A 12,023-nucleotide genomic window follows, 5' to 3' on the forward strand; every position below is an offset into this window, starting at 1 on the left:
AATATTTAGTAGGCAGGCTCAGACTTAGTAATTGACAGGATGTGGTGAGAGGGTGGGGAAGAGGCAGTATAGGAAGACTTCTAGGTTTCATACTTGAATAAATGGATGAAGGGTGGTTCCAATACAGAAGATGGGGAAAAGATGTGGGTTTGGTTGGATAGATGTTGGGATTTGAGGAGTAGTAGGGCATTTATTTGAAAGTACTATGTGACACCTTAGGGGAAGGCTCGAGAAGCAATAGCTTGCAAGAGCCAAGAGGGCTTAATGTAGGTATGGGGAGAGAAAATCATATTTTAAGATCAGCTCACATTGATCTTGCATAATGAAGAGAGCAGTGTCCCCATAGGGACTCATATACATCAGAATGTGTGCCTAGAGAGAGGAACCTATAAAGGAGACCAAAGATGACATAGTTGGCTGGCTCATTTTGCATAGTGCTGGGATCCTATTTGATTAAAACACTGTTTTTTCAGTAATCAAATGCAACATGTCACACGTATCCATGCAGACTTTAGAGCTCATAATCACAAAATGGAAGTGCATTGGCATGTTGACAATGGTACCTCAAAATCCCAAAGGACAGAAAAATCCATAGCTTTTTCTTCCTCAGCCCGAGGCACTGTCTTTCTGGGTATACTTCCATAGGGCATGCCCATCAGTACCTTTTGTAGGGACAGAATAACACAATTATATGTGGAGAAAATACAAATGCATGGATATTCATACACTGGGCTAGAGATTTTTCTTCTCATAATAGGACATACCCATTTTCTTCTTTAAGTGACATTAATCACATACCTGATTTTAAAAGTAACACACACTTTGTGTAGAAAATGTGAAAAAGTACAGAAGAGCATTTACAAACTTACCTATCACCTTCCTATCCCAAAGATAGTGACTGTTAGATAGTCATATAATCCCTTTCAGCTGTTTCTAAGTCTTATATATATTTTAGTCTGGTTATTTAGCTTATGACCAGTTCCCTATGTCATATGGTATGTCTCAAAATAAAATGACTTCAGAATATCTAATAACATGTATGTAACATAAACTTATTAATAAATCCCTATTGTTGGACATCAAAGTAATTCTAGTTCTTCACGTGTACATAATTCTGTTATTAATACCCTTTTATGTGTGCCTTATTTGCATCCTTAATTATAAAAAAATCAGAATTGTATTACACTGACATATTGATTTAGGAAGGATTGACATTTTTATGATGTTAAATTTTCCCTTCTAAGAATGTGTCCTCCTGTTTATTCAATTGTATTTTTGTCCTGAAATGCTTTATAATAATCCTCATAGACATTTCCTAATTTGTTAAATTTATTACTAGTTATTTCATAGATTTATTACTATTGTGAGTGTGAAATTTGTAAATTTTATTTCAAACTGGATATTGAGAGTATAGAAAATGTTGCTGATATTTGTTTATTTAAAATGACTCCAGCAGTTTCAATATACTTTTCATTAATTCAAGTAACTTTTTGGGTATACAATATCACCTGCAAACTAAAGTAATTTTGTATTTTTTGTACAAAATGTATAAGTTTAATTTTCTTGACTTACTGCATTAGGTACAAATTTTAAAATAATGTTGAAAGTAGTGGGGGTGGGGCATACCATGTTGCTCTTGATTTTCAGAAACACAGGCTTTAGTATTTTACCATTTAATGTAACATTGCTTTTGTTTCTTATTAGTTTCATCATTTTTAGGTAATTCTATATTTCTTTTGGTTGGTTTTAAATTTATATTCTTATTAGGAAATATGTTGTATGTAAAATAATATACATGTGTGTATATATATACATACATATACATAGATGTGTGTGTGTATATATATATATATATATATATATATATATATATATATTTTATCATAATGAAAAGAAAATTAACTATGGTGTGTCCACTACCTAGTTTAAGAAAGAGAACATCATCAGGCTTTTATAACACCCTGGGTATGATCTTCCTGATCCACAGAAACTGTGAGATAATAAATAGTTATTTTCAGCAGAAAATTTGGGGAGTATTTTTGTTACACAGCAATAGATAACTAATACAAACAAATAACAGAAAAGAAATAATAATAGTAAAAATCAAGGCTATAGAAAATGAAGATACATAAGATAAAGACCTGAATGTGAATATTTACAGTAACTTTATTCATAATAGCCCCAAACTGAGAACAACCCAAATGTCCATGAACTGTTGACCGGACAGCAAATTATGGTATATCCATACAATGGGATATTACTTAGCAATAAAGGAACAAAATATCGATACATGCAACAACATTGATGAATCTCAAAGACATTGTGCTAAGTGAAAGAGACCAGACACAAAAAAATTACATACTACATGATTCTATTTATATGCTATTCTGGAAAAGGCAAAACTGGAGATAAGGAGAGGAGAATGCGTGTAAAGGGGGCACAAGGAAACTTTTGGGGTGATGGAAATATTCTATATCTCAATTGTGGTGATGGTTACCTGACTGTATATATTTGTCATAACTCACTGAACTGTATACCTTATTTTTAGAAGAAGTATCAATATGAGGCTTACTGACTAAATGATGTTTATATGATCTTGAAAGCAGTGTTTATAAGATATTTTTAAGAATTAATTAATTAATTAATTAATTAATGTACATCACCAATTATCAACCCTGGCTGCATATTAGAATCACCTATGGAGTTGTATGAGTCATCTATTGTTGTATAACAAATTACCCTAATACTTAGCAGCTTAAAACAACCACATTTATATCTGGAAGTTTCTGTGGGGCAGGAATCTGGGTGCCGCTTTGCTGGATTTGCTGCTGAGGGTCTCTCACAGACTACAGTCCAGATGTCTGCCAGGGCTGTGGTTTCATCTGAAGATTTGGGAAGGATCTGATTCTAAATGCACTCACATATTTGCTGGCTAGATTTAGTTCCTTATGGTTGTTGGACTGAGGGCCTCAGTTCCTTGCTGGCTGCACAAAGGCCACACTTAGTTCTTTGCCAGGTAGGCCTCTCTAGTCTGGCAGGTTGCTTCATCAAAGTATGCAAGCCAAGAAGGGAATTGAAAGAGAATGCCACAAAGATGGAAGTCGCGGTCTTTTATAACATAATCATGTAAGCGACAGCCTTTGGTTATAGTCTGTTGAAAGCATGTCACTAGGTCTAGGCTATATTCAAGGGGAGGAAGCTTATACAAAGGCTTGATACTGGGGGCAATCTTAGATATCTGCCTACAACAGAAGCTTTTAAAATATGGATGTCACTATCATAGTCTCAGAGACTTAGATTCAATTGATTAGGCTAGGTCTAGGACCTGGTATTTTTAAAAAAACTCTCCACATAATTTTCACATGTAGTCAGTGTTGAGATGAGAAGTACATGAACTTGTTGTCCAGTAGGGCCTTGACAGCCAGCTCCTGCAGCATAACTAAAGATTCCCCAGGGATCATGTAGGTATCCTAGGCTCTGTAGGCAGTTGTCATGAAAGCTGAACAAGATTCACTCTAGCATTCAGAGCTGTTTAATTCCATTAAAATGGTATTAATGATTTGTGGCAAAGAAAGATGAGAATGAGTAGAATTCTGTTAAAGTTGCCTAACATTTGAGCACTTCTAATATTCTTATTCCCAGGTCCTCTGATTCACCTGATTAGCTTTAAGACATTCATGAGTGGGGATATCTGATCATTAGGCTTATGCCAAAAACCCTTGGTCCCTGAAGTTATTTGTGTCTTTGGCCAACAGGGCAATTTGCAATGAGTTTGGATGTGTGTGATTCTCATGTGGCCAACTTCCCATTATCCTAACTAGGAAGCCATCTTGGGACACCTGACATCCTGAACTGCTGTTATCCAACCTGTCATCAAGTTTTGTCTGTTCTACTTCTCTCTGATTTTCTTTTAATCCATTCCCATTGGTAATACCCTGTCTGGGACTGAGCTATTGTATCAGGCTCTTAACTGGTCTTTGCCTCTTTCCCATTCTCCTAGTTGTACCCACTCCCTGCCCAGGGCTCCTCATTCCAGCCAACCCCACTCCTCTCTCCTCCCCCCAACCCTACTCCCGTTGACTTTCCCAATCACCATCCAATCCAGTCAAGGTGCTCTTGCCTGGACAGTTCTGGTCTTGGCTGCTTCATTGGAATATATCAACCTCTGTTTTCATTGTTTCAAACAAATGTCCCCCTTGATATGAAATATTTATAAATTGTACCAACTTATAAAAATTACATAAAATTTAATGTTTTCTTTAAGAGAAAAACTCAGTGTCCTTAAAATTATCTGACTTTCCTCAAAGACTGCCTTTCTGGACCACCATATAGCAAAATTCCAGTAATGTCTCATTGGCCTACAGCATTTTAATATTCTCTCTCCTCATGGAAATAAATCCATTTGGGATCAAAAACTCTCAGGAAGAAAGCAAAAGCTCTGTGAAGGTAAATTTTCCCAGTGGCTGCTGGGGAAACTGATACTTCCTTGGCTATGGAGGGAAGAAGTGAAACTTCTAGTTCATGTCTTCCCCTTGGAGAGAACTAGGCTTGCGGCAAAACACTTGTACACACTTGTTGGAAGACTTAAAATCCTTATATCTACGTCAGAGAGTAACCACAGCTTAAAGGTATACATGGGACTAAGTGAACTCATAACCCTAGTTTTCCAGGTGTATATATAAAGGCTAGTTAATGACATATTTGTAAGTATACTTTTAAAGTAATGTAGAATTCAATGATTTTCTAAATAATGTAACTCTTCTTTGCCACCGAGTACTATTATAATATACCATCAATCTCTTCCAACTAATCTGATTTAATCCACATTACATGGAAGTCTTTTAATTCCCTGAAAAACAGACATGCAGAAAAGTTTCCCAAGGATGTGACTATAGATAGAATTGACTCCAATATGCTCATGGAACCATTTATAATAAAATAAGAATCAGTAAACTGTCATAGAACCAATTAATAAACCTAAAAGGAAGAAAATACTAAATGCAGACATATTGTCACCATGAAAGCTTTTGAAGTTAATCCATTCGTGTACCCAGCACCAGCACTATGCATCTCAGGCAGGACTGTAACAGTTTGTGTGCTTAATGGACCAGAGGTGCCCTTGGAAAGGTCCCAGGCAAACACTCTAGAGACCTGGGATCTCATTCACCACAAATTTACTGTGTAATTTTGTGTAAGTTGCTTATCCTTTTTTTTATCTCTCAATTGCTCATTTGTAGATATGGATATATCTATATCCATAATAAGATTATATCTGAAGGAATAGTAAGGAGTGCTATTCAAATGCAATATTTTTTGGTAATAAATTATGATATAATGCATTCTATCCCTCTCCCTTTTTTTTTTTTCAGGGTAAGAAAAGAAAAAAACTCACTGAGATATTAATCCTCCACTAATCTTAAAGTAAAATGAGAGGTAAAGAAATATAGTATCTGCCTCTTAATTCAGAAATACAAATATTTTGGTTCCATTTCTTTTTTGTACTGAGCTATCTGGGTAATTGATATGAGTACAGAATTTAAAAATGAATGACTGTTTCATTTTTTTGATAATGCCACCCTGAACGTGCCCAATCTCATCTGATCTCGGAAGCTAAGCAGGGTCGGGCCTGGTTAGTACTTGGATGGGAGACCACCTTGGAATACTAAGTGTTGTAGGTGTTAAAAAAATAATAATAATATAAATGAAGATGGTGGTCATGATAAGCCTCAATACTATCTAAAGATATAGGAAGTTCTTTTCTTACCTCTGGGATTATGACTAGACCAAATATTAAGCCAAAAAGGACGAGGTTAACACCATACATCCATCGGAGAAAGATGAAATATGATGCCACTGAAGAACCAAAGTGACCTAGAGAAGGAAAAGATGGTAGGATTTAAGTGTCACAGAAGGAGGAAGTTAATGGTACAGAGTACTCGATGTGTATGATGGATCCAGTTTTCAAGTCAGTCTGTGAAATGGACATTGTGATCTCCATTTGCTTTTTCCAGATAAATAACCAGAGGGTCTATGGACTTAACCGATACGCCTAAGCTCCCACAATCAGAAAGTGAAGAAGCACAATTTAAATCTTTCGTCTAACTAGCATTTTTAAAAAATACATCAGGACCTATATAATAATCTAATCAGAAGGTCAACAACACAATCTCAGCCCTTGGAAAACTCTTCGTTGAACCAACTAAAAACTGACACTAAAATACTCACTTTCAATGTCCTTGATCTTCATTTCCCAGGGAATGCATTGAGTCTTGAAATTATCAAAGTCTCTCTTAAACTTGACCCATTTCTGAAATTAAACAGGTAACACTCTCAGTTCATTTACATGCTGCCTTGAGGCCTGGAGGGGCATGTCAGAGGTGCACGTTGATGTTGACTTGTCAACATGAGATTGACATGTGGGTGAGGGTACCATCTTGGAGTTGCTCAGCCCAGGCTGCCAGAGGTGGATATTAAATCTTCAATTTCCAAAGTCAGATGTGGAGTGAGAGAGAAGCCACGACAACACAATACCTTGAATTTGTCTGCAAAATTTTAGGTTTGGACAGTTTATATATGAACTTAGATATTCTGTGTATAATTTCCGGTTTGGGGGATCAAATTGGTTTAGAAAGCTCTGATACAACTTCCTTTACCTTAAAACAAAAATTCAAGGGAAAAAAGAAATCTCATAATTTTCACACCACATTTGGCAGACAGCCAAGTACCTAAATCTGATAGAAACTATTGCTAAACCATGATGCTGGCAAAACTGGTATAGAGGCCGCAGCCCATGGCTTCCCATTTTTCTCTTGGTGAAACAATAGCCTGTTTTTTCCTGAAAGAAGTTAGAAGCCATCCTGCCCCTTTCCACAGTCTGTTCCTAGCTCCAACACTCAGAGTTTGTACCAGTCAGAAACATGAGTAGTTGCCTGTGTGCTGGCTGGGTGAACATTTGTCAACTCTTCAAGGGGCTGATCTCCAAAAGCCCCATTCCCTGGAAATAAATCCATTTGGAATTTTAAAAATGCATAGACAACAGCAGAGAAGTAGTAAAGAGAAGATCCTAAAGTCAGTTTATATTATTACAAAGGTATCCTAAGAACTTGTTCATGAAGGAAATGAGATTTTCCCTTATAAATTCACTAAAGGACAAAAGAGAAAATTTATTTGAAGGTTTTGATGATATCCTGATTGGGAGAGTACTACCTAAGGAAGGAAATCACCTTTCGAAGAGGGAGATGGTCACAGATGCAAAGGAAAAGAGGGGTCCATAAGCAAAAGACAGGTTGATAATAATGGCAAAGATATCCTGAAGGCAGGAAGGGAGGGATGTGGGAAATGGCAGACAGTGGACATTGGGCACTCCAGTCCCATTGCTTCATCTCCTTTTCTTAGTTCTGATTCTGTGCTCAAATCATCTTTGGCTTATTTGGCTTCTTATATAGGTCTGTCTATAAGGAAAGCATTTGCCCATCACCTGTGCTCTGAAGATTTTGGTTTCTATGGCAGTGATTTTTCATTGCAAACGAATAGATTGGACTTGAGATTATGGCTTAGCTTCCCATATAACTAACTCTCCTAAAAATAAAAGGCACTGCTGATGTGGATTTCAATTTTTCAGTTCTTTCACCACTTACGTCTCTTTGTAAATTAATGATCTGGCATCCAGTTTTATATATCAGTCTCATCAGCTCTATCAATGTGAGTCCTCCTTCGAGAGATGGATCTCCTGTCAGGGCGCTGATAAAATCAATCCAAAATATAGGCTTGCAAGGCAGAGGGACTACAGGAGTGGGGAACACTGCCAAGTGAGGCCTGGAAGACACAGCCTGCCAGTTGGTCACTTGGCAACCATCTGACAGCCCCTCAAGGCTCTTGGCATTTGGGCCTGAAAAGTGATACCCCGGAGATGGGGCAGAGCCAAAGGAAGCTTCTGGAAGAAGCTCTACTTGGAAGCTTTTATCCTTCATTGGTTTAGAGGATCAGAAAAGTGGGCTAGGGAGTGGACAGGAGAAGACTCCCATACCCTTCTTCCTCAGGCTGTGTGAGATGGTAGCTGCTGCTCTGGGACTAGGTTATTAGTTGTGCATCTTGCTCTCCAGCTACATATAGGAGAAAAGATTTCAAATAGTGGTTGAACAAGACCCAGGCAAGCTATACATCTGGTCTGTGGATGAAATCAGGATCTGAATGACTAAAAACAACCAGTGGAGCCTGAGAAATAGTACTGCAGAACAAAGAAAAGGGGACACCATGCTTTGAAATTTTTGGAAAGCAGTTCCTCTAGGATACATAAATAAATTTTGAGAAATGATTTAGCATTCTTAATGGATACAAGAAATATGACTTCTAGAGCAAAGGATAAAAATTTGAGATTTACAATATAGGTGAAATGTGGAAGGATTACAAAGTAGCTAAAAGTTCAGTAATAAAATGAAAATAAACATTATACTGTAATAGAGACAAGAAAATTGATTAAATGATATTGATAATAAACCTGAGAAATTTCTGAGAATGCAAAGAGGGAGAGAGAGCAAAGAATTAATAACAATGAGGGAAGGTAAATACAGGGCAGCCATCTTTTTCCAAAGGAAGAAGCTAGAACTATTTAGAAAGAAACACGATTGAACAAAATCATTTATCAAAGATATATTTAAAGAGCACAGTCTTCAGCTGGGAAGAAAAGATCTGAGTGTGCAGTTGTTAATTGGTAAATAGTTTCTAGATAAAATTAATAAAATGACTCATAGTAGTCAAGCAATTAAAACAGAAAAAGGAGAAAAATAATATTAGGAATAAAAAAGATTCAACCCCAATGTATACAGAAAATAATTACAAAAATTATGGGACCACCATCTGCAACTTTCTGGCAATGCATATGAAAATCTTAATGAAATGATCAAGCTTTGGAAAAAATATGAAATATCAAAATGGCCCCAAGAAAAAGTTAGAACTTGAATAACCAGGGAATACATGACAAATTATCAAGGTATTTGATTAAAGTGGATGATTCATCAAACAATATTTAGGGTTTTGAAAATAAGAAATTAACATCATTAATTTCATGAGTTTAGTTCTTCCCTGGAGAGGAAACGAGTGTCAAATATATAGAAACCCTCACAGATAGGTGTAGAGAAATTGACAGGGTACAGCTGGTTTCCATTCCTGGATGAACTGGTATGGTCAACTGGACCTCATGTTCAGGATTCTGGGGGAGCTGGACACAATGATGAGGCTGGGAGGTGCCTATCATGATGACTCAGATTCAGAATTTTGCAGCCTCTGTACCACACACCTTAGCCATCAGCATCTTATAGGCGTAGAGTCGCTTGCCTTTCCCCTTTCCCAAGGCTCCTTCATACTTCTCCACAAATTCTTGGGCCTCCCTGATTAGGAAAAAATAAGGGGGCAGGAATTCAATTAATATCCAACCAAAAGAAATCTGAACTATGATGGTGTCTATGTGGCTAAAAGCATTAAGTGTTTTTATACTCCTAGTTGAATTTAATTTCCATGAAGGAAGGGTATTTTGTCTGCTTTGTCCCTGAAATCTCCCAAATGCAAGCATAGTGCTTGCTTCCTACAGGGTAGGCACCTATAGGCAGAATTTTGGCTCTCATAACCTTTGCCCCATAGTGGTACACTCATGAATGGCAAAAGGGAATTTGCAAATGTAAACATCACTCACTTTAAATAAGGAGATTATTTTGGATGATCTGAAAGGACCCACTGTAATCACTTGAGCCCTTAAAAAGAGATGAGGAAGGCAGAAGAGTCAGAGGGAGAGATGTGGTAGAATAGAAAGTACGGAAATTAGAAGTAGAATTCTCAACCCTTTGTTGCTCGGGCCCCTCTGGAAGATGATGCATTGAAAGTAAGAGAAAAAATGAATTCTGACAAAAATCAGTGGGCTTGGAAAAGAACCCAGATCCCCAGATGAGAATGCAGCCCTGCTGATACCTTGGTTTTAGCCCAGTAAGATCATGAGCAGAGAATTCAGCCATGCCATGCTGGACTTCTGACTGACAGAACTGTGAGCTAACAAATGAGTGTTGTAGTAAACTGTTAAGCTTATGGTAGTTTGTTACAGCAGCAACAGAAAGTGAATACGACATTCAGTAGATATTTGTGAATTGCATGAATGTTGAATGAGTGAGTGAACATCCAAGAAAGGTTGGATGAGAAACACATGGATCAATTAAATATCCTGGGGTGGTGAGGACTGGCTCCTGAGAACCTACTGTGAACTATGCAGGAACTTGGTCGACCAGTTGTTGAACTGTTAGGAGGTTGAAATTGACCGTGGTGGCAGTATTTAGACCATGGAAATCAGCCAATGTTACAAAAAAGGACTTCCTCATCTCGCCCCCCAGAGAATTAGTTTATCAGCAACCACTGGATAAACCCAAACAGGTGGAAGAAGAATGAAGTCCATCTCAAGGTAGACAGAAGAGGCGTGGTGGAGCTATGTGTCTCACAGCTATTACTACAGCCCCCACAGCTCGCTACACCATACCTATACTACCTCCAAAGTGCATGTGCAGGCTGTTGACATGTATCAAAGTCACATTCTTTTTTTTTAAGGTGAGCCAACCCTTGGTTGACCTCACAGATTGCAAGGACCTTGTCAGTTTACAATCCCTTATTTTTTTTATCTTTTACACCTACGGCACCTGGTCTTCCTAGGTGGTCTCCCATCCAAGTACTACCCAGGCCTGACCCTGCTTAGCTTCCGAGATCAGACAGGATCAGGCTTGTTCAGGGTACCATGGCCATAGACCAAAGTCACATTCTAACCTGGGGTTAATCCAGAGGCTGGTTTTATTAGGGTATCTCAATGCTATCTCCATATTGATGAGGCTGACTGTCTAGGTCCTGAGCCCAGGGTCAACAGCTGGGTTGTATGGGATCAAGGCTCCATAATGGGATCAGCTCCCTGTTCCCCATTTAGGCAGGACATATCCTGGCAGTGAGTTTTCTGTGACTACCAACATCTCTGAGACACCAAAGTATGTTTTCCTGAAATTCGTATTTTTGTCTTCTTTGTGTGTCCATCTAACAAGTGTGCAGAGGCTTGTAAGCTCTTGGAGTTTGTGAATTTAAATGTGCCAACCTTTAAGATTTGAGGACTTCAGATGAGAATTCTCAAAAGGGAAAGTCAGCTCTTGCGCCTGAGCCATTGAGCCTGGCAGCAAATACTTTTCTTCTCTATGCCCAGACTGTGTCCAGATCCCCAGAGAGCCCTCAGGGGAAGGGCACCCAGCGCTGGGTTCAAACTCCGAGGAACATTCCCTGTGAAGAGTCCACCTGGTTTAAGAATTTTGATGGAGGAACCTCTTGAGCATGTAGAGTCTCTGACTCGATCATGTATGTGGGGTTCCCATACATATGTATGTATAAAATTTGTCTATTTTCTCTCTTTAAAAAAAAAAAAAAGAATTGTGATGGACACAGCAAGCTTTTCTGGATCTGGTGAAGGTATGTAAATAATAACTAATGTTTTTACAGCAAACTCCTTTAAACATGTTACCTGTGATCCAAACTATCATGTTTTTCCTGATCAGAGATAGTATTTGGTTTATAGAAACACTAACTCCTACACATCCCAGTTGTTGCAAATCTTACTTCTGTAAAGTGCTTCTGTTCCCTCCTTGTCAGCAGTGTCCTTTCAGACAAAGGACAATGGCCAAATTTGAGAAATTCTCAGTCATTATTTCTTTGAAGACTTTCAGTCTCACCTTCTTTCTCTTTTTCTGGATTCCCTCTTTCCCCTTGATATCCAGGGCAAGGGATTTGGAGAAGACACTAATGTTAGATCGTTTATTATAGTCCCACACGTCTCCGAGGCTCTGTTCACTTTTCCCCCTAGAACATCTTCTCTCTGTTCAGATTGGGTAATTTCTCTTGTTCTATCTTCAACGTCACTTTTTTTTCACTCTGTTCTCTCCATTCTGCTGTTGAACCCATTCACTGAGTTTTTAAATTTTTCAGTTATTGTGTTTTTTACATCCAAAATTTCTAGT

The 12,023-nt window shown here is 38.0% G+C and overlaps 1 protein-coding gene and 2 pseudogenes across 1 annotated transcript in view; 1 reads left to right on the forward strand and 2 right to left on the reverse strand.

Moving 5' to 3' along the window:
• TMC2 (transmembrane channel like 2) overlaps positions 1-12,023 on the reverse strand; it is a 52,094-nt gene that overhangs the window by 26,714 nt on the left and 13,357 nt on the right. Inside the window, exons 5-8 of the mRNA XM_039863703.1 lie at positions 9,296-9,386; positions 6,226-6,307; positions 5,765-5,871; positions 564-662 (exon numbers count right to left, since the gene is read on the reverse strand). Coding sequence (XP_039719637.1) covers positions 564-662; positions 5,765-5,871; positions 6,226-6,307; positions 9,296-9,386 — 379 coding nt within the window. The remainder of the gene's footprint in view (positions 1-563; positions 663-5,764; positions 5,872-6,225; positions 6,308-9,295; positions 9,387-12,023) is intronic.
• LOC120604156 (uncharacterized) lies at positions 5,560-5,678 on the forward strand (annotated as a pseudogene).
• On the reverse strand, positions 10,662-10,780 carry LOC120604017 (uncharacterized; annotated as a pseudogene).

This window comes from Pteropus medius, unplaced genomic scaffold (genome assembly GCF_902729225.1).
Source record: "Pteropus medius unplaced genomic scaffold, Ma_sr-lr_union100, whole genome shotgun sequence".
Classification (NCBI taxonomy): domain Eukaryota; kingdom Metazoa; phylum Chordata; class Mammalia; order Chiroptera; family Pteropodidae; genus Pteropus; species Pteropus medius.